Source organism: Erpetoichthys calabaricus, chromosome 9, assembly GCF_900747795.2.
Source record: "Erpetoichthys calabaricus chromosome 9, fErpCal1.3, whole genome shotgun sequence".
Lineage (NCBI taxonomy): Eukaryota > Metazoa > Chordata > Cladistia > Polypteriformes > Polypteridae > Erpetoichthys > Erpetoichthys calabaricus.
In genome coordinates, this window is record NC_041402.2 from 1,115,903 (window position 1) to 1,142,080 (window position 26,178).

Below are 26,178 nucleotides of genomic sequence, written 5' to 3' on the forward strand. Positions count from 1 at the left end.
TCGCGTAAAAAAGAGAAAACAGATTGAAAATGCGAGAGCCTTCTTTAAAGTGTGATTAGTACATCTGAAAAGCCATTATGGCAGACATTAGGAGAAAGATGACAGAGGAGCCCACGTCTTCTTCTCCATGCCTGTCCGTTGTGGCACAAGTCCGTTTGCGTGAAAGGAAAGGTCGGAACTCTACGTTTGATACTCCGCAGCACCGGCGTGAGCAGGTCCTTCATTTTCACGATTCTTATTGTATTTATTGCTGAGCCGTAATGAGCTCCAATATATTCATGGTCATAGCTGCCGATAAGATGTCAGTTATAATCTGATCTGAGACGAATCGAGAGCGACAAACGGAAAACATGTCTACGGTTTACAGTGCGGGATGTTACTTGGCCGCATTGGCAACATCGGAATAAAAATCACAAAAAAACCAACCGGCGATGGGCGGCACGTCTTGAGATGAGATTTAGAGTCGTAACGCGACCAGTAAAAACGAAACAGAAATACAGTCGCTGTTAGCCGGGCACAATCACACCGACACTGTGAGCACTCGAACTCCCGAAGCATCACACGAACTTCATTCACGGGTGGGGGGGCAGTCAGCCCACGAGTACCGAGGACCGCGAGTGAGAATGTGCGGGAAGTCCGCGCGAACGCGCAAAAGTGTGCACGGTTAAAAGTGGAAGGAGCGGACGCGATGCTGTTTGAATTATTATTATTATTATTATTATTATTATTGTTGTTGTTGTTGTTGTTAGTCCCTGTGTAATAAAGGCCTTTCTTTTATTGACGGATTCCGCCTAACGCATGCAGGGTCTATGAGTGGCATTTCTTAGATTCTGGATAGCATTAGTTACTACACTCTTAAAAATCTAAGCTCCAAAAGTGGGTACTATAGAGCCATGCCATAAGGGCAACCATTATTGATCCCGAAAAGAAAAATCCGCATGAAGATTCCAAAGACCTTTCGGCCTGTAACATAGTCCATAAATGACCATGAAGAGGTGATAACAGATAGAAAATATCAACGGGTTCATGATTGTAACAACACAGGCTAAGTTCAAGTGTTCCTGATCTGTTAATATTCGTTACAAATCCTGTTTTGTCCACATATGAGGAACCTTTTCAAAGCCCAAAGAACCCTTCCCAGAATGCAGTGGTTCTTCTCATGAAAGAATATTCATTTTTAAGAGTGTACCATTTAGAATTTTTATTGTTGGCAGGTCTATAGTATTAAATGTATCACAAACTATAATAATAATAATAATAATAATTAATACATAACCATAATTAATACTACTAACAATAAAAATAATAACACAAATCATAATAATAACAGTACAGTAATTATTGTCGTCATAGGATGCCCTTTTCGTTCATTACACTTTAATTTCATTTGATGTCTTTGTTATGAAAGGTCCGTGGACATTTACACGCACTAATGCGACTGTTCATATACGACAACGAAGTGGATTCTGATGGTGCCCGCTAGCCTAAAGTCTTCAAAGCGCGATAGGAATCGTCCATTAACGACAGTGCAGAATGTTCCAGTCCTCAATTAGAAAACAATGTGCGCCAGTAACGACCGGCCCATCTCCTCTGGTCGCCACAGCCGGTTTTCTCTGTGGTGTGGACCGTGTCGTTTGCTGCTTCTTGGCATCGCCGTTACGAAGGCAGTTCAGCTGACTTGTGCGTTTGAGTGTTTTGTGTGGCTGCGCAGTTTCAAGCACTTCGGCGTCTTACGCGGACTCGGAGCGCAGTTAACGGGCTATCGACAGATCGATCGGCGAATTAATCGCGCTGTAGACAAATCACCAGATAACAAGAGCGCTGCTGCTCGAGGATGGCGCTCTGCTGGCTGCGCGACTCGTCCCCTAACGCGTACAGCTGCATTTACTTTTCAGGGCTAACTTATAATATAAATACTGTACTTAATTCAATATGCAAATAACAAGTGGTTTCATAACATCAAGCAACATTACAGCTGGGCAAAAGTGCCATATAGATAGATAGATAGATAGATAGATAGATAGATAGATAGATAGATAGATAGATAGATATGAAAGGCACTATATAATAATCATAGATAGACCTGAAAGGCGCTGTATAACTGAATGGTAGATAAAAGTCAGTATAATATGAAAGACCGAATAATAGATAGACACAAACAATGCAATAAGACAGCAGATAGATGTGAAAGGCACTATATAATAGGTATAGATGTGACAATGTTATGTTATTGAAGATTGTTAAAACACAATCAGCCGTGTAGTCAGACCAACTGGAATTTTGGCCAGCTGTCTTGTATCCTCCTGAAAATGCTGGTTCTGAAATGTCGTGTTACTGGCCCATTGTGTTCCAGCTGGCTTGATTTCATCCTGTGAACGGTTCTTTGCCTATGTAATTAATCCTTTGCACTATGAAGATGTGTTCTTAATATTCGGGCAAACAGACATCTTGAAAGTGTTGTAGGCAGGATACGGACACATCAAGGAAGCCTCAGCTAGGCCTTTGAGATGAGCTGTCCTTTTAAAATTAGGAACCAAGTGGGATGTCACAAATCTGTTGTCGCCTATTTTTGTTGGTATTTGTGGAAGTGGTCATCGATCGAAATATGCGCCTTTTTTTTTCCTGGGACCTTCATCTGGATGGTTCGTTTGGGAGCCCAGCGTGCCTCCCCTGTGCCAGGGCTCTGTAGCCTTCCGTTACTTGACGTGTGTGAATGGCTTACACGCAAATAACTTTTTCTTTTTTGAATGACTCTTGGTTTACATTGAACGATGTAGCATTTCACGCACTCATCACTTTATTAAAATGTGAAACGCTAAGTGTCGTTTGTATCTTAGTCATCGCTTATTGTAGATGACGACGGAAGATTTCAAACCCTGCAAGAAACGAAGCCGTTCGTCCGAGTGTCGCATTTTGCTTCCTTGCCATAATCCCTCAATCAACTCCCAGTGAGGAGGTTAAACGGCCCGTGTAATCCGAGCGCGTCTTTCTGCCGCCATAAGAGGGCTGCTGATCACAAAGTGCCCGTTTTAGGATTTTTAAAAGGAGCCGTCGGCGGTGATCGATGCTAATAGCGCGGTGAAGAGGACTCTCGATGTCCGGGCGGCCATCTGGGTGGAGTTGGCGGGCAGAGGGCGGCCCGAGCGGACTGCGGAGTGGGGTCTGCGCGCTGCCTGAAGTGACTTTGAAGTGACCACCGTCTGCTAACATTGACAGTCGCGAGCGCATGCAGAGTTGGGCGGCCGATCGATGAAGTGTCCTTAGCCAGCAGGGCTCTGTTCGCTCTGCGCTCAGTCTGCACGTCGCTGTCCCGCCTTGAAGCTCACGTTGTAAATGAGGCCGCCATCGATTGCTTTTATTGCGGCTCTTTTTTTAAGACCCCCGATCGTTTTAGGATGTGAAGACGCATTAAGATTGCACGTGTATTTTCAAGTCTCGTGTTCCGTCCGCACGCCGCCTTTTTTATTTCAGGTTCCTGATATTCTCCGTTTGCACGGGGGTGTTGCGCAGTCCCGAGCAGCGGCTTTAACTGGTTAACGGAGTCCCGTGCTCAGTGTGCGCGTTCTCCACGTTGTCCAGTGGGCTTAAGTCTCTGATGCGGTGCTCGGACAGGTGCGGGTCACGACTCTCGTTCATTTCCGGTCCATTGCAGGTGTAGACCTTGAGCATCGGACGGGAGGAGGGCGCCAGGCGTACGCACACTCGTGCCAGGCCAATTTCAAGTGTACTGACTGACGTGTATTCGTGTGTGAGTAGACGAGGAAAGGACATTTACAGTGCGAGTCTGCCTTCTCATGGTTACGTCCGGGAATTCTACTGCAAAAAAAAAGATTTAAACACTGTTAACAATAAACGGGACGATGCCATATGAGATGCCATCCACAAGAAGGTTCCAGAAAGAGATTTGGACCAAATTCAATCATAAATAAGCTGGGTACCGATTTCTGAAATCCCAGTGGGTTCCCGATTTCAACGGGACTCGTTGTGTGGCGTAGTGGTTAAGGCCTTAGACCTGTCTGCGCTCCCATTAGAAACGAAAAGAAATGGAGCTCAATGTATTTGAAATGCTGTAAGTCGCTTTGGAAAAAAGTATCAGCCGATAAATAAGTGTCTTGCTGCATGCTGAGCGACATTTGTTCATCCGCTCTTGTCCCGTCACAGACTTCTACTTTCTCCGCTCGTCAAAGCCCAAAGCGCCCATTTCCTATGCAAAGCGCTTTGGATGAAAAGACTCCTGGCCAAGCGAGGACCCCCACGACCACTTGATTCGACCCCTTCAAATGGCTGGTTTGCTGGGTCGTTGATGTTTCATCTTAAAGGGTCCTGCTGTCGGTTCAGTCCTCCGTGCACAAGCGTATTTCCTCTACTCAAAAAATCCGTTATTTCGCAAAAAGAATGAGTTATTTCACGATAACTGTTGCGTTAGTTCGCAAAAATATTACATAATTACACCAAAGTATTGTGTTATTTTGCAAAATTATTGTTATTTCGTGATCATTACTCAGCTTTTTTTGCAAACGTATTGCATTATTTCGCAGCGGTTATTCCGCATTTCACAAAAGTATTGGGTTATTTCATAATAATTAATGAGTCGTTTACTGGAACAATGACTGTTAATTTGACAGAGTAAAACTGATAAATAGCGAGGGTGAGCCACTGTAAAATGTAAATCGGTAAAGCGCAGTTTCTGTAACAGCGAAGCGCTGCGATGAAACCTACACACCAATATAATACTTTTTACATTTTTAACATGTAAATTATATATTCTTTTTCTGTGAAAAATGGTAATCACTGCACCAAAAAACGACATAATGCCATCAGAAATTAGGAAATCGTCTTCTACCTTCCATTTTACAGCACCAGGCTGTTTAAAGAAAACGGGCTGCGGTTTGCGCTAATCTGCTGTCACGTGGTGACCAAGAATTTGAATTCTGTAACTTTAAACGGCGACCTTACATTCAGTCAACTCGAAATGATCAGATGTGTTTGCTCTCTCTGGCTGTTTCTTCACAATTACTAAATTAATTAATGTGCATCCGAGGTAAAAAAAAAAATGTCTGTGTGGCCCCTATATAGATCAGGATGCAGTTTTTCATAACTTAAACATTTTCTGGGTTCTTTTTCTCCTTGGCACCGATTTCTAAATTTGCATACAGATACGATATTTGCATAAGGAACGCCCCCTTCCTCCTGGCGAGCCTCATACCTTCGGCCATTGCGGCCAGACGACTTCAACAGCCTTAGCAGCCTTGGCTTTCGCCGAGGTTATGGAAGCTGATTTCTGGTGGGTTGTTTAGTAGGACACCATACATCACAAAAGCAAACTTTACTTCTCCACTAAACAACGTGCCACAACGGTGAAGGCTCAAGTTTAAAAAAAGCTTGTTATCGATTGTTTTTACTTTATTAATGCAAACTGTGTGCTGGTCTGTGCTTCTGACGGCATTTTTTAATGATTTAATGGCTGGCATATTCATTACAGTGCGTGGATTTCAGCTTATGATTAAAGATTCGCATCTATTATGATGTGATGATAAGAAAATAAAAAGTTATTTCTATAAAGTTATACCGTAGATCTAAAAATATTCACTCCTTATTTTTATAGTAAAATTTTGGCAACCGCAGCTGCCAGGTTTTTTTGCGTGAATTTAATTTTTTTTTAATTGCGTAATTTTGTAATATTATTGCGAATTTTCACAAAAGTATTCTGTTATTTCACAAATGATCTAACCTGGGGTGGCCGCTTTCATCGTCCCGTGACGGCCTTTGAGAGACAGAGTAACGTGCGTCTATATGGCGCGTAATCAAGTAACAAGAAGTGAACGACAGTCGCAGGCATATACGTTTAGTAGCGCGGGTGCCGAGTGGCACATTTAACGCTCCCAGTTCAGGTGACTGGACGGTCCTTGAACTCCACTGGGCGTGGACCGAGAAGCAGCCTGCTGCTGCTGTCATTGCTGCGTCAGAGCGGCCGGGTCTGCATGAGGCCTGCGTGTTCTCCTCGCGCGCGTCACGTGACCGCATGCTATGCGTGAGCCCAACGTCTCTCTGCGCACGCGTGGTCCACGTTGCCATCAACAGCAGTAGTACTAGGGTGTTGTACCGTGTTAGCCATTATGAATGTAGAGAAAAGCCAAGCAAAGTCAACAGCAGGAATGACATCTGAATACTCGAAATGTGTCAGGAATATTTCTCAATGATTCCTTAATGTGGAGTGAATTAAATACCATTCACCTCCGTGCCCGTCCCAGCCCAATCACTACTAACGGCTGCGTCACCAGATCACACCGTTTCAAAATATCTGAAGTAAATCACTGGATTAGACCTAAGGTGACACTTCATTTGTTGGTTTCTGTTAGTGGATCGCACACAGTCCACTCTTTTCTGCTTGGCTGTGCGGCTGAGCCATACAAATGGCCGGCGTGGCGCCAGGCACGTTTACTTCATGCCTTACACCCAGAGGTGCTGCCATGACCCCCCAGCTTTTACTGAATTTCGTTGTACTTAGTTTGGACTCTTCGCAGTCTTGGAGACAGCGTGGCAAAACAGGGAAAGACTTAAGCCCACGAAACTCGGTAACGAATACGAGAAGTCTCGGCAGTTGGTCTTTGAAGATGACTTGGTGGAGCGGTGGTAGCGCCGCTGCCTCTCAAGAAGAAGACCGGGGCTGGCATTTCGGGTCCTCCCTGCGCGGAGTTTGCATGTTCTCCCCGTGTCTTCCGCGTGCTGTGATCTCCTCCCAAAGACATGCAGGTTAGGTGAAGTGGCGGCCCAGTGTGTGTGTGTGTTCACCCTACGATGGCCTGGCGCACTGTGCTACCTGGGATAGTCATACAAACCCCCCAAATCCCCCCCCGCGAACCTGCTCAGGACAAAGCTGTTTTAAAAATGAGTGACTTTGACGAGTTAACACGAATTTATTGCAACCAAGTGCTGTTTAATGAACCTCCAGCTTGAACTTCAACTTTGAGGTCTGCTGGCTCAGCTCGCTCGACAGATTTGCCCACACTCGGTGTCCTCTAAACAGGACCTCGGAAAGTGACGCGAGGTCACCCAAAGTCGCTCTTGTCTGTGATTTTTCATCTCGGATGGCAGTTCGGTGACTTGCCGCACAGCTGAGACGATCAGACGTTGCTCTGGGCTGGCCACGCCCCCCATGTCCTGATTGGCAGAGCAGAGCTGATTGACACCAACGCGCGAAGGCCTCCGATCGTTTCGTTTTCTTTTGAGGATCGCTGCTCGCGTAAACGGATCGATGCCGTGTTTTCTTTAACCAATAACTGTACTGATTTTTACGAGACATAACGTGTGTCCGACCCTGAAAAAGCCAAAAATAAACTGTAATATATAATTGTGTAGGAACTGCGGGGAGAGACCACTTCTTCTTGCTTCCTTTCTGCGCATTCTGCCACTCCACACACACTTGGTGCTCTGCTATGGCAGAACAAAACGAAGTCACGCCACTAAACAGTACAATGGTGTAAAATGTGACATGTGACAAAAGTCTGTAGGATAACATGGCGAACCCACAAGCCTGATGGGACTCACAAAGCAGGAAAAGAGCTCGTTGAGTTCAGAGGAGGAGAAGGGGGGGGGGGGGGGGGGGGGGGGGGGGATGCTGCAGACAAATCCCCCCTTATTTGGGGCGAAAAAGCAAAAAAAGGATGGATACTAAAAATGTTCAATCCATCCGCCCGTCCGTCCTCCAAATCAGCGTAATACCGAGCAGAGTCCCGGGGAAGCTGGAGCCAACCTCGGCCAGCAGGCAGGACCAATTCATCCATCCATCCATTTTCCAACCCGCTGAATCCAAACACAGGGTCACGGGGGTCTGCCGGAGCCAATCCCAGCCAACACAGGACACAAGGCAGGGAACCAATCCCGGGCAGGGTGCCAACCTACCTCAGGACACACACAAACACACCCACACACCAAGCACACACTAGGGCCAATTTAGAATTGCCAATCCACCTAACCTGCATGTCTTTGGACTGTGGGAGGAAACCGGAGCGCCCGGAGGAAACCCGGGGAGAACATGCAAACTCCACGCAGGGTGGAAGCGAACCCGGGTCTCCTAACTGCTACCACTGCGCCACCGTGCCGCCCAGGACCAATTCGCAGTTATTTGAATAATGTAAAGAGAAAGCAGGCAATGACGGAGCAGAGCAGGGGCGCTTCTGCATTAAGGACCACCAGATGGATGTTGTGGAAAATAATCCGGGAAAAGTCTGAATGAGCGCAAGGTGCCCTAATTAAGAGTTTTCGTGAGAAATGCGATGGCTTACTTCACGAGGTAGAAGTGCAGAAAAAACACGAAGAGTCGTGTCAGATGTTTGAAACACTGAAACGTGTGCTTCAACTGAAATACTTATAGCCTAAATGTTGTCGATTGTGATAGAAATGTGGCATTTTTCACCCTCTGATGGAGGTCCGTAGGCGGCTGGACTCCTCGTAAAAGAGCAAAAATCAAAAATAACATCCTAGTCGTAATCACCGACCTTGAAGTAATCTCAAAACAATACCCGACATGCCGATGTGTGAAATGTGTCATTGTGAACCTTCTGAGTGTGCGCTTTAAGGGCGAGGACCACCGGTAAAGAATCAAATAACAACATTAGGGTGATGTTTGAGATCGGCAACCGCAAAACGGCATTCAGCGACCCTCCACATGTCCTCATCACTTTTAGGTGACGGCAGTACGTTGTACAGACGGTAACGTGGACACAGACTTCATAGTATTGCCAAGTGATATACAGCTAGGGAGTGGTCACTAACGGTTATTGGGCTATAAAGTAGAAATGGCGTCGCTCACCCCCTAGCCCCACATGTCTATCTTATTGAGCCCCAATTTTTCAAAGTTTTGTGAAAAGGAGTAACTTTGACCCCCGCATGCCATTAAGATGGCGTCAGCTGAGGGGGCATCACAACTTCAAGTCCTTCTGATTGTTTTTGCTGAAGACACTTATCGGTTTACTCTTTATCATCAGGATGTCATTTCCTGTCAGAAATTGGAAAAAATGTTGGGGGGGGGGGGGGGGGGGTAAAAACCTTGACGTCGGGAGTAAGCAGACATCATGACGGGAAAGGAGGCGCCGTCACAAAAAACGGAAGTGATTTGGAAGCGTCGAGGAGGAATTCATGGGAACACAACTGAACTCATTAAAATGTGTAAGACGAATCAAAACAGAGCTCTGGCTGGAGCCCGCCCACTCCGTGCTGACAGGTGAACGTGATTGGCTTCATTTCATGTCACTGAAATGAACGCATGAAGAAATAAATAAATACAAGATGGGTGGCGCAGTAGGTAGCGCTGCTGCCTTGCAGTTAGGAGACCCCGGGTCCTCCCTGCGTGGAGTTTGCATGTTCTCCCCATGTCTGTGTGGGTTTCCTCCCAAAGACATGCAGGTTAGGTGCATTGGTGATTTTAAATTGTTCCTGGGGTGTGTGTGTGGCGCCCTGCCCGGGGTTTGTTTCTTGCCTTGTGCCATATGCTGGCTGGGATTGGCTCCAGCAGACCCCTGTAGTTAGGATATAGTGGTTTGGATGATGGATGGATAAATACAAGATGAAATAAGCTGCAAAAAACAGATTTGATGACACATTGAATTATTTATGCTCACATCTTATATTGTTATGATTGACTTATTTACTTATTTATGGTCACGTTTCTCAATGCATTAATTTATTTATACATTATCTACCCCCCCCCCCCCCCCCCATAATGTGTGTTGTTAATGTCTGACGGGCTCTTGCTGGTGGTCTTTCAAATCCCAGGACGCACGGCACTCGGCCCCACCCTTGTTTTTTTCAGGTTCACTTCTGTAGTTTTACTAATAAAGTATCTATCTATCTATTATATAGTGCCTTTCTCATCTATCTATCTATCTATCTATCTATCTATCTATCTATCTATCTATCTATCTATCTATCTATCTATCTATCTATCTATCTATCTATCTATCATATAGTGCCTTTCACACTATCTATCTATCTATCTATCTATCTATCTATCTATCTATCTATCTATCTATCTATCTATCTATCTATCTATCTATCTATCTATCTATCTATCTACTTTTGCTTTACTGTTTGCCTTTCAGCCAGGTAGTCTGTCGTCTTCTTTTGTCTCTTTATTTCGACGTCGATGACTTCCCGTGTGTAGGGGGTCTTCAGGGCTTGGTATCCAGGTGCAGTACATCTCCAAGACATGAGGTGGCGCTGTCAGTGATGCCATTTTTGTTATATTTTACCCAGGGTTTGGTTCAAAAATCTCATTTATGTCCATGTTGTTTGTAATTTTATGTTAACTATTTAGTTTCTCTGTGTCAAAGTGCCATGTCATATGTGGGTGGTCTCTCCCCCCATCACTTCAGCCCTATGAAGTCCCAGAGTCCCTTGCGGTTCATTGAATGTGCTAGGCAGTGGGTGAGTACTCTTGTGTCTTTTGATTCACTGGATTTTTGGGACCTTTTGCTTTTCTTTGGCTGTCATATTTGGGACTGTGGGATTGTCTATTCTGAAGGTATTGTCTTCTGTGTTTTTGTGCTTCTTGGAGCATCTTGTTTCAGGTGATTTTTTCTTTTATTTATAAAGATTCCACATTTGCCCTTTTCCTGGCTAAGCCGGGGTTTGACAGTTCCCCCCTAGTATGGGCATTTCCAGATGTTTTTTGGGACAGTTGTGCTAAGGGCCCCCTATATGTCTCCGATGTGGAAGTCCCTCGTCTTCTGCCACATCCGACATGAACATAAGCAGACTGAAAGACGAGAGGAGGCCGTTCAGTTCATTTGTCGCCCGTTTGCTTCTTAAAGGTCATCTTGGCCGCTGCTTCACCTCCATGTCTTGGTAGTTTGTTCCAGACCCCCACAACTCTTTGTGTAAAATAAGATATAAGATCCCACAATGCTGCGAGACGCCGTGCATTTTGGAGACCCTGACATCAACTCAACAGAAGGTCTGACTGAAGAAGTCAGCACCGTCTCATTTTGAGGAGTTTCTCTCGGCCCACCCAGCCAGCCAGTCATTAAACGGGGTCCACCATAGGGGGCTGCCCGGCCCTTTGTCTGCCTTTCATTTATCCTTTCACTGATTTCTCTTTCTTTATTTCCCAAGCACAGTGTTTCAGAAGGACCGTCTTGGAGGAATGAAAATCCTGGAGGTGACTCAATAGACTGTGTGGCATACACTGGGCATTTCTTGAATTGCAGGTTTAACCCTCTGGATATTTTGTAATTATTATTAGTATTCTATGTTTGTACAATATTAGAAAAAGGCTTCTATTGTGGAGTGAACTGAGATGGGACAAGGCAGAGAGTTGGGGGTCTCACGTAGGTTCCTGTTTAATAACAATGAGGTGGAGTAAAGGTGACCAAAAACAAAAGAAGGACCTAAAATGGTTCGTCCCCCGTCGTCCTGCAGGCCATTGTGGCTCCAGTAGATGAGGGTCTCACCATGAACCACTTCTGGTCAGTTTACTAATTAAATAGGGAAGAGACTGAAGGGCTGGGGCTTCCGGAATGATCCCAAAGTGAGGGCACCTCCTCCATTCTCGTGCTGGAAGAGGAGGAGAGGCTGGCAGGGCATATGTCGGGCATGAGCCTGGTAAACAACGGGGATTGATGGTGGCCAACTGGGATGAGGATGTGAGTGATGTACTCAGTGATGGGCTAGCGCCCCCTGCAGCGTGGACTCCTGTTGGTGCTTCGGCTTCCCACAACCTGCCCAAGACTCACAAACAGTGAAAATGTGCCCCTCTCTCCATCGGGCACCTGGATACCAGCAATGGACTCGCGCCCCCTGCAGTGTGGGCTCCTGCCTGTTGATGCCTGGGCTTGCAGAACTTTCTGTAAGAAAAGGAAGAAAACAACAACAACAAAAAAAATGAACCTCCGGCCAACCAAACATCTTCTGTCTTTTAAAATGGGCCTCTTTTAACCCGGTGCTTAGGGGTCAGGGGAGGTCACAGCTCGGTGTCCTCTGTGACTTTCCCTGCACTTTATGGATTTATAGCTGGTGACACGTGAAGGATGGTCATGTCAGTCTTATTGATTGCCAGTGGACCGCTTGAACAGCTTGCATCCATCATCAGAATTATTTTAAGACAAACAAAAATGCGCTCTTCACATAAATGTCTGCTCGGCCCTTTCTTGTACGGCCGGCAGGATTTTAGTCGGAGTGGATGAGGCGAGGCCCGCGTTCAGAGCAGTGAAGGATTTGTCAGCGACTCTAGTGCCCCGTGCCAGGCCTCATCATGTCCCAGGAGAGGCCGCCTGCCTGGCTGGGCTGTGGATGGTGTGCCAGCAGGGGGCGCTCTCCTGTTCCCATCACTGCACCCTTGGCAGTCCCAATGTCCTCCAGTCTGTCACGGGTTTGCCGGAGGTCCGTGCTTGTCCTGAATGTTGCTCTTTGGAGTCTGTTGACTTTGTTCATTTCTGTAAATTGTTTACCGATTTCTGTTAAAGTTTTTGTTTTTGCATGAATTGTGTTAATCATATTCATTTAGTCTGCTGTTTGTCAACAAGGGGCACACAGGCTCAAAATACTACATGAGAGACCAGGAGGTCAGACGTAGTCAGAAGTCCTGCCAAGCTGAAGGTTCAGCGCCCCCAAAATTCACAGTCGTATGACAAAGCTAAGAGTTTTAATAAACACTAAATACAAATGGCAAGTCTTCTAGAATGATCCGCCATCTTGGATAACCCGGAAGTGTGCGGCGCTGACCTTTATACTGTTGAGCAGCGGATGTCACCCCCCATGCACTCTCATGATGACACTCGGCTCTTCATTTCTGTGGGCTGTTCATAGATTTGCTGATCCTGTTTGGGGCTTTCAGGGTTAAAGCGTCTATTTATGGTGTTAGTTTGCCCCAAAGTCAACTCTTAGCAGTTTGTTCTTTTACTTTGTACCATTTCTGAGGCCCACTCGTCTTGGGAACCACCACTTTGTGTCCTCGTCCTTTAGGACATATCTCCTGGTTTCTAGGTGGGCACCCTGTTATGATGCCAGGAGTTGAAAGGTTGGCAATTCGTGCCGTTTCCTCATCCGAGATTGCGGATTATGTCAATATGAGAAGAGACGGACCGGGGAATAAGACATGGAAAACAAAACTGGTGTTGTGTCAGTCAGCAAGCCGACGGGGTTTTGGGAGCAGAGTGTCAGGCGAGAAGAGAGTTAAACCAGAAGGTCCTAAACAACGAGCCTAAAAACACAAGAGACAAAAATTCACATTCAAAAAGTTAGCTTAGGAGTTCAGCAAAAGGATATTTGGAGAAAAGAGAAGAGAAAATCAACCCCTCTGGTCATAAACTCTGAGGATGCCACCCTAGGAACGCAGGCAGCCGTCCTGAAGATGGGTGTTGTAACAAGGCACTATATAGCGCCCGACCCGACACAGATTGGACATGGGATTTACGTATAAAAATAAAGAAACTTTTATTTTCTTCAGCTGGAGGGCACGTCTTCCCAGTGTCCCCCAGCCACAACACAGTCCCAAAGCACAAAGTACAACACCAAAACACTCCTCTCTCTGTCTCTTCCACCACCGCCACTCCTCCACAGCTTTGTCCTCCTTCCACCCGACTCTGGCCATTGAGTGGTGGTTGCTGGCTCCTTTTATGGCCCACTCCAGGTGTTTGATCACCTGTTTCCAGTTGCACGCCCGGGTGGGGCTGAAGATTAGTCCAGCTGGGCTCAGGGTCCTATGCCACGCACCCTGGCGGCCACCCCAGATCCCAACTCCATCTCCCATGAAGCCCGGCAAGAGACTGAGGTACCCGCTCATATCAAGGGGGAGGCCATCCAGCGTCCAGGGGGAGGTGCTGCACCGTCCAGGGCTGCTGCTCCTCCTGAATACACATTGAAGGGGCATCCTGGCCGGGCACAGTATCTAAAATGGCGGCGACTGCTAAGAAAACAAAATGGCGGCTGAAACTGTGCCACAAAAATAAAGAACGATTAAAGCACACAACAAACTGAAAAACAAAATCTGAATTGAGTTCAGGACCCCCCCCCCCCCCCCCCACCCAAAGAAACCAAAATCACAGCTAGATCATTCAAAGTGATAGCCCAAAACAAGAACATGAGAATCAGCATCAGTAATTTGTAGCCAAAAGTCTGCCACTCTGTGAGGAAAAAGGAAGGAACATTAGATGAGAGAAGAGTTGGGGTGCCAGCCGGTCACCCCTTTTAATTGTTGTCTGTAAAACAGAAACGAAAAGACCCACGAGGGTGCAAAACGGCATTAGGCCAAGACTCATGGCGGCTTTATTGAGCGCGCTCTGCCGTCCTCAGCGGTCGTTCCGACTTCCTTTGGCTTTGCCGTTTACGTGTCGTCTGTCCCAGAAGTTGGAGGAAGTGGAACCGGGTGTCAAGTTTTGGAACTGTGGGTAAAAAGGACAATGTGATTAGCGACAGCGCCCCCTCTCTGCTTGTGTGCGTGACAACCCAAACAATCAGAAATCAAAGAAATCGCAAGGATAGCCCTTCGAGAGAGTCGTCTACACACTTGGATTCAAAATGGCCACCGAGATGAGCTTTCAACCGCTCAGCCTAACTGACCCCTCAAGTCGTGACCTTAGAGGCCACACCCCTGGCAAATGAGACCCACGTCAGGACAATGGGGCCCACAGAATGGCGGCACCTACAGAGAAACAGATTGGTGTCTGAAATGATGCAAAACTATTATTATTAATGCCATCAATTAAGGATCAAACATAAAAATAGAGCAAATAAACGGAATCCCGGAAGTCCCAAACCCCTCGATTATCACAAAAGGGTGAATGATATGAAGATGGAGATCATGGACCTTTGTGAACGACTTTACTTTCTTTTCGCTTTCGAGCTCCTGGTCTGTTTAATCGACTGTGATTTTTGCCTATTAACGTTGTGGTTTTGTCATTTTCAGTCGCGGTTGCTTCCATTTTGTCTTTCAGTCACTTTCGGTCTTCCTGCCATTTCTCGCTGGCATCACACACACTGACAACACAAGGAGTCTGAAAATGTGTATGAAAGCAATTTGGGCACCGCAGTGAAGTCAGGATCAATGTGAACGTCCTACAGTAACACAAAACATTCGATTTGGGCTCCTCAATATCCAAAAATCACAAAGACAACTAAAACCCACCGTTAAAGGGGGCTGGCAACACAGAGCCATAAGAATGTGCAGTCTGGGGTGAGGCCTCCCCGTGCCACAGCTAACAGGGCTGCACTCTGCCCGGCCAAAGCCATTCATGGCGAGTCTCTCCAGTTGCATCAGAAATCGTCCAGCTGAAGCAGGCCATTGAGTCAGAGCCTGATACGGAGCTCCGATGAGCCCTGGGGTGGCCAGATGAACCTGCCGAGTGGGCAGCTGGACCCTGAGGACCCCCTCACCGAGTCGCCGGCCAGCACATCAAGCACTAAAGCAGGTCCGGCTTTGCTTCCGTTGTCAGCGCTGTGGCACAGAGCTTAGTGCTGCTGTCGGACGGCCCCAGAGACCCGGGCTCAGTGCCATCTATGTAATGTTTGGCTGCCCGGGCTGTCTGTGGTCACCTTCGTTCAAGTAAGCGGCCTTTAATTCAAAGAGCTCGGGCACAAGAGAACAAAAGATGTTGTGTTTGTTTTGTTAGAACAGCAGATGGCTGTACAGTTTGGTGCCGCTCCACTTGTTCTACCTACAGGCTTGCCCCACGGTTTGCCTGCTAAGACTTCTGGGAACTAATTTGCTTCTCGCATGAAACCATTACAGTAATCAGAAGTGACGTTTAAGATGGCAAAGAACGTTCCAAGCCATCTATGTATTTTGCCTGCCTGCTTTTTTCAGCTCTTGTTTGGAGCAAAGCAGAAAAAGTGAAACAACTTCATTATGCTTAAAAATTGTCAAAAATAAAAATAAGGAAGTATGCAGCCAGCGGAGCAGACGTACTGTTCGGCCGAGGAGAAGCCCGGAGGACGCTGGGAGGCCAATACGTCAGTTCTGGGCTGGTGTGCAGAAAAGTGTTGACAGGATTCCATCGTAATGTTCAGAAGTTAAATATGGCATCAGTAGTTGGACCCTCTGGTGGACCAGGAGAGACAAGTCGCTATTTTGTGACAGCCAACATTTACATTTACTGATTTGGCTGACACCAAGGCAACTTGCAACATTTATGATCCGATTAGTTGCATTTCTTTCTTTGGCTTCCCAATTAGAGCACAGGTGGGTCAAGTGATTTGCTCAGGGTCACCCAGTGGTGTCAGTAGTGGGATTTGAACCCACAGCCTCAGGGTTTGCCTTAACTAGCATGCCACACTGCCGACATTTTGTATAAAACTACAGTGAAGTGCAGCTGAACTGCTCAGGTAGGCTTCAGGGAATGACCTACCAACACATTCGAACCTTTACTGGCAGGAAAGACCCCCGTGTGGCCTGTGCTAGTGGGTCCCTGCCAGAAGCACCAGGGCAGTGTGTGTTCAGTTTAGGGGGGTGTGGGACCAACCAACAATGAATCCAGTGAGGCCCACTCCAGCCATCATAGTACAGCTGTGTTCACCTTACAGGACTGTCCTGGGAAGATAAAATCGTCATTTTGGGACTGCAGGCACAAATATAAAAACATCAAGCTGCAATAAGCCTCTACCACGAGTTTCTACTGTCGTGCAGACAACCGGGGTTGAACGCGGACCCCTGAAGTCAATTTATGACCAGACGACGTCTGCGTATCCAACCTGCCAGGTTTATCTACAGTAACTACATCTGTGCTTTGTGAAATGATCAGCCTGGACACGCTAAAAAGGTTTGGGGCAGCCACCCGTGTACTTGAACCTGTCTGCAAAAGGCAAAGTTTGAGCACAAATGAATACGGAGCGGAGTCCAAAACAGAATTGAGGGGAGGTGGTGGGTATTTAAGGTCTTGTCAGAGGAAGTGACGTCATCGGGGCTGGAGGTGACGTCATCGGGGCTGGAACCAGAGGTGTCGTCTTTGGCCACAGGGAGAATTTCCCGTGTCTAGTCTTTGGGGATAAAAGAGGAAGGTTTAGTGGACCCCACCACCTCCCGGCCTGGCGTGGAACTACCTTCTCCTAGTCCTCGTGGCTGATTCCCATGTGCACATGTGTGACAGCTTCCATTGAAATTGGAGATGTGCAAAAACAAAATGGAGGGTCCGGCTGGCAACATGAGTTATGGCTAAACAGGGTTGGTCACCGAGTTAGGGGAGTCGCTCTGCAAGGCGCCTTCAGAAAGTTTATTAAACATCAAAAATGGAAATGTCTCCTTCAAAGAAGTAATTAGAGTCTCTGTGCTGTGCGCTCACGTACTGCCTCTTCGCTTTAATTCTTGTTGAGATTTGTCTGGGACTTGATTGGAGTCCACCTGAACTGACTGGACAGCACGTGTTCTAGTGTATAGAAGCTCCATGCAGTCCACAGTCATATCAGGACAAACATCAAGTCAAAGAACTCCCTGAGGACCTCCTTGACTGAACTGTGCTGATGCACAGATAAGAGCAAAGGGATACTTAACCACCGGTAAATCCTGGAGTGCTTCCAGGAGCAGCATGGTCTCAGTTATTGACAGATGTAAGACGTTTGGGACCACCAGGACTGTCTGGACAAACTGAGTAACCAGGCGAGAAGAGCTTTGGTCAGGGAGGTGACTGAGAGCCCAATGGTCACTCAAACAGAACTTCAGAAGTCCTCTGATTAGAAGAGAGAGAACCAGCAGGAAAGAGCACCACCTCAGCAGCCCTCCATCAATCAGCATTTATGGTAGAGTGGCGAGACAGAAGTCACTCTTGAGAAGAAGCCATACAGTATGAGGGCACTTACAGAACTCGGAGAGCATGTCAGGTGTGAGACAACAACTGAATTCTCTGAGAAGAACTCCAAGATCTGTGTCTGGTGAAGACTAGTGTCACATACGTGTGAGTAGGGGGGATGTTGTGTGGAGGTAATTCCATGCCAGGCCAGGGGAGGGCAGGGTGCACTAAACCTTCTCCTGTTATCTCTACAGACCAGCCGCGGGAAAACCTATCTGAGTCAGTGATGACACTTCCGGCTCCGGCGCCCAGTGATGTCAGAAGGACATCACTTCCAGTTACCCTACTACATCACTTCCGGTCTGATCACCTAAAGCCACCATCTTTCCCAACCCTCGTCAGTTCTATCTTGGACTCAGTGCTATCAACAGCTCTGTATTATTCAAAAAAACTTTTGCAGCCAGGAATATTATATGGGTGGCTGCCCCAAACCTTTTTACGTGTGTCAGGTCTGTTCCTTTTCACACTAGACACTGCTCATGTAATAAGTGCACATGTTTAATATGTCACTGTGTTCTGTACAAATATTTTATAAATCTACTTTTCTTTTTACTCACATGTATAGCTAACACAAAGCCAGATTTAGCAAACAGGAGTTCACCATATAAGAACTGCTAGGCAAGCATTAGAAGACAAGAGAGTCAGGGACAACTGTGAAATGGGCAGTCACTCTGAGGACCATTGTACTATTTCTGTGTGTCAGAGTCAGCATGACTTTGGATCTTCTTTTCCTTGTTTGGAATGGCATGATTTACCTAAGTGGGGGCCTGCACATGGACAAAGAGTTTAAAGCCTTGGAACATTGCCCGGCACACCTTTGAAGCCGACAGGCGGATGGATGGGAGATAACATCATCAGATCCTGAAAATCCATCCAACACAGTGGTGAAAATGGCCGACTCTATACATTGGGCCCCCACTCCCGAATGTCTTGTCATGGCTTCCTTCATCTGTTATGCAGCGTAAGCCGTCATTAAACAAAGCGGAGTTATTTCTCCTATGTGATTTCTTAGTGCCGTATCACTAAGGAAGGGGTATTGCCTTTTTATATTATATCTATATAGCTCCGGGTTATGTGACAATTACAAAAGAACTTATTCCAATAAGGGAGCTGGCGCCCCCTGCTGGATACAGCTCACCACCTACCCAATACCATCCCAAAGGTGAAGCATTGTGGTGGCAGCATCAGGCTACGGGGTGCTGGGACAGGGAGACTTATTACAATTGTGGGACGTATGAATGGAGCCAAAAACGGAGAGATCCCTGAACAAAAAAAAATGCTCTAAAGTGCATAGGACAGCAGACTGGGGGGGGGGGGGGTGTGGCAGTAGAATGACACGAAGCATACAACCAAGACAATGCTGGTGTGGCTCAGTGGGGTTCAGAACCAAGGGAAGGATGAGTGTGGCCAACTACAGAGAGGTGCACACCACCTCAGACTGGGCGACAGGTCACCTTTCAGCACAACAACAACCTGAAGTGTACAGCCAGGACAACAATGGAGTGGATTTGGGTCAAGTGTCTGAGTGTCCTTGAGTGGCCCAGTCAAAGCCCAGATTTAAACCCCATAGATCATCTGGGGAGAGCCCTGAAGATGGCAGCTCACTAACATCTGACCTAATGGGGCTTGAGAGGGTCTGCCAGGAAGAATGAGATAAACTGCCCACATCCAGGTGTGCAAAACTTGTAGAGACTCACCAAGAAGACTTGAAGCTGTCACAGTCACCCGACTAAGACCATCCTATGGTGAAGCATAGCAGTGGTGGCAGCATCATGAATCAGTCAGAATCACGGGAATGATGAGTTTGGCCAACTACAGAGTACTGCTTGAAGAAAACCTGCTCCAGGGTGATGGGTCACCTTTCAGCATGACACCAACCTGAAGTGTACAGCCAGGACAACGCTGGATTGGATTTGGCCAAGTGCCTGAGTGGCCCCGGTCAAAGCCCAGATTTAAACCCGATAGAACATCTGGGGAGAGACCTGAAGATGGCAGTTTACAGACCCTTGTCATTCAATCTAACAGCACCTGAGAGGGTCTGCCAGGAAGAGAGGAACCAACTGCCCAAATCCCAGGGGTGGCAATCTTCTTGAGAATCTAGGGGTAATTATTGACTCTGGCCTACACTTTAGATCACATACTAATCAGGTTACCTGGACAGCATCTTTTCACTTAGGAATTCAGCAAAAGTTGGATCCCTTATAACTTTGCAAGATGCTGAAAAATGAGTTCTCATTTTGGTTTTCAGCCGACTAGATTACTGTAACGCTCTCCTCTCAGGACCACCCAAAAAAAGACATCAATCGGCTGCAACTCGTGTACAGTGCGGCTGCCAGAATCTTAACTAGGAAAAGAAAATCCGAGCACATCTCTCCAGTTTTGACGTCACTACACTGGTTACCTGTGGCATTCAGAATTGACTTTAAAATACTGCTAATGGTTTACAAAGCCTTAATTATCTCACTCCACCTTATATTTCTGAATGCCTGTCACCTCACACTCCAAATCGTAACCTTAGGTCTTCAAATGAGGGTCTGCTTAGAATTCCAAGAGCTAAACTTAAAAAAGTGGTGAGGCAGACGACCTTCTCTCTGTTATGCACCTCAAATCTGGAATACGAGTTTACTGATAGAAATTCACCAGGCTAATACAGTGGAGCATTTTAAAGAATAACTGCTGAAAACTCATTATTTTAACATGGCTTTCTCACCGCTACATTTTAGTGTATCCCTGTTAAAGTATATGTGCATTGAATTATGATTATCATCAAGGCTCTGCAATCCATACTAATCCCTGCTATTCTCTGCTGTTCTCTTTCCGGTTTTCTGTGGTAGTGTTCTGCACCACCACCACCTGATCAGGGCAGCAGGCAGTCGCTGCATCGATGGACTGAAGGCAGTACAGCCCCAGATGTCCACGTGACCACCATCATCTGAAAGCCATGAGGACATGCTGGCGAGCTTTGTTGGGCTGAATGGCCTGTTCTCGTCTAGAGTGTTCTAATGTTAGGACTGACTGAGATCATTTATGTTAGGTATTGGGTGCTTGGTGGTCTCCTGGCCTTGGAACCCCTGCAGATTTTGTTTTTTTTTTTTTTATTCTCTAGGACTTCTTGTATAAGAAGTATAGGGAAAGTATTGGAATCGCCCACAAAATCTTGATGTTTTAGACCTCCCCTTGTCCAAAAATACCATTTTTGGAATTATGTCTGTCTATGTGTGTGTGTGTGTGTGTGTGTGTGTGTGTGTAAACACAATAACCTGAGGACGCTTACATTTACGTCAACCAAATTTAGATTTCTATCAACTTTTGTGCTATTTCCGCTAACCCGAAGTGGTACTTTACCTTTTATTTGTTTTTTCTGTCCTCCCAGCCATCAGACTTCACTTTATTCTTTGTTATTTAGTATTGCCTAATCTTATTTTTGTTTCATACAAATTTTTCTTATCTTGTAAGGCACTTTGAGCTACACCATTTGTATGAAAATCCATCCATCCATCCATTTTCCAACCCGCTGAATCCGAACACAGGGTCACGGGGGTCTGCTGGAGCCAATCCCAGCCAACACAGGGCGCAAGGCAGGGAACCAATCCCGGACAGGGCGCCAACCCACCGCAGTTGTATGAAAATGTGCTATAGAAATAAATGTTGTTGTTGTACCCAAGAAGACTGAAAGCTGGAATTGCTGCCATAGGGGCTTCTACCAAGTACTGAATTAAGAGTCTGAATACTTCTAGGATGGACAGATTTCCCTTTGTGAGCCACTAGGGGTGTACCACCACGCTAACCCCCTGACAGACACAGGTTCAATTCAACACCCATGTTTATTTACAGTCTAAGTGCACCAGTTACCAACACCACAATACACAGTCCATTCCCTTCCTTGCCGCCAGTCCATCCATCTCCACTCTTCCTATCACCTTCCTCCCGACTCTGGCCGCCAAATGGTGGGACTGGCCCCTGGTAGGACTCCAGGTGCCTAATGAGCCTCTTTGAAGTGTGGCCAAATAAGGCCCCGGAAAGGTCCTTGCGCCCCCTGGTGGTGGCCATGGGCACCAACAGGGTTGAGCTCTCATGGCTCCACAGGAAACCAAGGGGGCTGCTTTCTATCGGTCCGGGGAAGAAACTGTCCCGATAATCCTCTTCCCCCCGATCCTTCCACACTTTGGGCGTCCTGGCCAGGTAAGGATTGCTTTTGGATTTGTAACAGATTTGCAAACCTTTTTGGAACTGATATTTCTACTTTGTCATTATTGGTTATCGAGTGTAAAGTGATGGGCAAAAATGGCAAATGCATCCATTTCAAATGAGACCTACAATACAACAAAGTGTGCAGAAAGTGAAGGGGTCGGAATACTTTCTGAATCCACCGTATTTAGTTATGCATGTAAAACGTCTGAACAATAAGAAGACATTTGACAATGGAGAGCAGTCCCTCAAGCTCGTCTGGACGTTATGCGATCCCTACAATGATCTTCAGACTTCACTCACATAATCTTAGTGTGTTTGTGGCCTCCTGTAACTTCCATTCATGTGGTGTGACTCCCCAGTGCAACAACTTCATCTTCAGTCACGGCGGTGGGCTCTGTGTGTGTGTCAGAGCTGACAACCAGTAAGTGCCCACCCGGAAGTACGGCACAGCGATGAGGAATAAGAAACGCGGGCGTTTAGGACCTCACAAACGTGTTTTAAGTACCACTAAAGAATTAAAAACTGCTGCTGAACTCGCCCTACCTGGAAAACATTCACACAACCCCAACTGCATCAGGCAGCACAAAGTACCGAAAACCTCTATGAAGGTGGGATTTCAGTTTTGGATTTGTAATAAACTTGCAAACCTTTCTGAAAACAAAACATGTTTGCACTTTGTCCTTATGGGTTATTGAGTTTAAACTGATGGGCAAAAATGGCAAATGTATCCATTTCAAATGAAATCTACAACACAATAAAAGAAGAAAAAGAAGGCGTTGCATTTATATGGTGCTTTTCCAGACCCTCAAAGAAGGTGCTTTAAATAGAAGGGGGGAGCCACTTCAACCACCACCACCAATGTGATGACGCCACGGCAGCCATTTTGCACCAGTACACTCACCACTCATTAGCTGTTAGGTGCTGATGAGGTGACACAGGTTTGATTAGGAGGCCAGAATGACCATGGCATGATGGACAATTTAGCCTGGACATCAGGAAACACCCCTGCCCAAGGATCTTTTGTGACCACAGAGAATCAGGACTTCGGTTTTATGTCTCATGAGCAGGACGGCGCCATTTTTACAGCACTGTGGCTTTGGGATTCGCACTCAGACCGCTGGACGAGCGCACCCCGATGGCCTCACCCACACCTCCTCCAGCAGCAGCTCCAGCTTTTCCTACATGGTCTCCCATCCCAGTACTGGCTGGCTCACCACGACCTCTTCTGAAGTGCACGTGGTGGGGCTGCTGGCAGCTTCTTTATTGCACAATGAAATGTGCAGAAAGTGAAGGAGTCGGAATACTTTCTGACTCCACTGTGATTACCATTATGGTCACGGACCTCAAGCATTAATCTTTTACGAGTGCTTTACAAACCAGTTCGGTTTATATTCCTTTTCTTGTCGGGATCTGCAGTATTAAAAACACGCACGCTGCCGCGTCTTCTGTTGTGAAAGAGCAGTGGAGTTGATAGGCGGCCACGTTCTTTCTGTGCTAATCCACCAGTATTATTAAGGTGACACTGACGTTCAATAACTGTCGCAGCCTTTGTCACATTCTTAATCCTTCCAGATGGAATTCTCAACATAGGCCGCTACCTTCAGCTGTACTTTTTTATATAATCAGTTTAGTTGATTTTAACCAAATATACAAAATGTGAAACAGTTACAACTGGATTTTATAAAAAGTAAAACAAAACCCCAGCACTTTGTACATTCAGCTATCAAAAGGTTCTCCGGTTTTCTTATCGCACAAACAGCACACGGTGGTCCTCTCGCCACCGGGCCGGTCTGAAGGCGTAAGCGCCCGGATAATAAAGAGCGCGCGCTCTCGTCTTCGGGCACGTGCGCCGTGACGTAAAATGTGCGCGCCAAGCTGTCGCGTCGACGCGGTCCAAGATGGCAGACGTGGTGAGCGTCGGTGTGAATTTGGAGGCTTTCTCTCAGGCTATCAGCGCAATTCAAGCATTACGTTCCAGTGTGACTCGCGTGTTCGATTCTTTAAAGGATGGCATGAAAAATAAGGAGACCCTGGAAGGGCGAGAGAAGGCGTTTGTCTCCGAATTCCAGGATATACTGCAGTCAGTCAACCGGGATCTCAAGTGAGTGAGCTCTTCGTTCATAATAACAATGCCGTAGAAGGAATGCAGTTTGAGAAAGTTGCTGCTTATTTGCAGTAAAATACGGAAAACATTTGTAATGTTGGCTAATTTTGAAAACGCCGGTTTTGTGTGCGACATACTGGAACATTGGGCAGCTCGCTCTGTCACTTTACAGCTACAGGGACTTTAAGTCAAATCATATTTTAATTGTTACATGCAAATTATACGTACGGTACTATGTGGAGTGAAATGCTTAAGAACGTTCAAGAAAAAATATGTAAGTAAATAAATATTCTAACAAACAAACAACCTGCACACCTTAGAACTTGTGGCTTGAATTCGAGAGCAGCTGTTGCTTCTGCTGCTGCTGCCGTCGTCAGTCCCAGGCTTGTCGGTGACCGTGAGACGCGGTCAGACCTGCTCGGTGGTACCGCACGTTTACATTTAAAGGCCTTGACCTTCGTCTAGAGCAGGTACAGCGTATTGTGTCCACAAATCCAACATGGCAGGTTTGTTCGCTCTGATGTCCCCTGGTTAAGTCCATAGAATTAAGTACAGAATATTGGCTTCAAACTTGGGCTCGTTCACTGTGTACAGCTGGCGCTCCAGGAGAGGACGTGGCTCTTCTCAGTGTCCACCTGCCTCTTAATGGAGACATGGATGGATGTAAGGTTATTTGACTGCAACAAAATGTGTTTTGGCTTGTGCCTGTTACTGGCTAGGTGAGACCCTGCAGTCTACAGCAAGGGTCCCAAAAACTCATGTGGCTGCAGGTTCCCATCCTGCCATTACTTCTGATTAATCCTACTGTCTAATAAGCTGACCATTGTGAAAGCCTGGAAGGTAATAACCAATTTCTCACTCTCATTAATATCCACAAGGCCACTAGAGCACTCTGGTCCTTAGATTCATAGGAGTACTGGGGAGGACAGACCGTCTGGTATGAGAAGTCTGCATGGAAAGCTGGTGCTGCTTGGGGGAGCTCCTCAGGGGTACCTTACGGACTTTGGAGTGCTGGCCAGGTAACCCAGAAACCTTGGTGGAGTGGCGAGGAAACCATTGCTAAGTAGCTGGACAAGTAAAGAGAGGCTAGAGGTGGACTAGTAAGTGAGGGGTACATAGGAGGGCCAGTACATTGGAACAATCAGGGCGAGAACAGGCCAACAAAGCTCACTGTTTCTATCCATTTAATTCTTCTAAAATAACATCAAGTTTTTGAAGTCCTCCAGTCTACCACACTACTTGGTCACTAATTAAATGTGTCCATGGTCCTCTGTGTGAAGAAAAACTTGCTTGGGTTAGCGTTGTCTTCTTTGTAAGCCCCTATGTGTTCATGGGATTATCATTTTTGTAATAAAGCCCTTATCCTTTGTTCTTTCTGGCCCTCATTTTGGTTCAGGGATGAAGCACGAGGAGGGACCCCTACATTCCATAGTTTTTTTTTTTTTTTTCTTTATTTTACATTCAGATAAGTGCTTTAATGTGAAATTTACATTTATTAGAATGTTATTTTTTTCTGCAGTAGCTTTAAGTGACTAGCTCTGCCTTGTCATTTTTTCTTTATTTGGTGGAGTTTCTCACTTCATTGTGTCTAAATATTGAGAAATAATGAACAGTGGAGTGGACACGGTTGCAAATGACACTGAATGTTAATGGACAGCAGGTACCTCAGTGTTATCCACCTGTGTACTTATTGACAAGTAATGGCTTCAGTAACGTGAACATTAACAAAGAAGAAAGGATTAACGGCAAGCTAGAAAGAACAAGTGCATCTCCGTCTAACACACACAGATGCGTGCTTCGCCTAGTAATCTAGTAACCAGTCTGGAATCATTTCAGCCACGTTTCCTGGTGAGGGTTGCAGGCAGCCCAGACTTCCCTGTCCCCAGCTACAGATCCCTGCTCTTCCTGGGGAACTCCCTGGTGATCCCAGAGACATAATCCCTCCAGCGTGTTCTAGATCTGCCGCAGGGTCTCTGCCCAGTTGCATATAGGTAGAGTGGCTCTAGGGCAGGGGTAGGCAATGTCGGTCCTGGTGAGCCGCAGTGGCTACAGGTTTTCATTCCAACCCAATTGCTTAATTAGAAACCAATCATTGCCAATCTCAGACCT

At 46.4% G+C, this 26,178-nt stretch overlaps 2 protein-coding genes across 4 annotated transcripts in view; both read left to right on the forward strand.

The window, feature by feature from the left end:
• Positions 1 to 26,178, forward strand: part of miga2 (mitoguardin 2) — a 532,313-nt gene that overhangs the window by 361,383 nt on the left and 144,752 nt on the right. The window lies entirely within an intron of this gene.
• The window catches only part of med27 (mediator complex subunit 27), a 204,338-nt gene continuing 201,988 nt past the window's right edge, over positions 23,829 to 26,178 (forward strand). Inside the window, exon 1 of the mRNA XM_028809067.2 lies at positions 23,829 to 24,066. Within this exon, the coding sequence (XP_028664900.1) occupies positions 23,864 to 24,066 (203 nt within the window). The 5' untranslated portion in view covers positions 23,829 to 23,863. The remainder of the gene's footprint in view (positions 24,067 to 26,178) is intronic.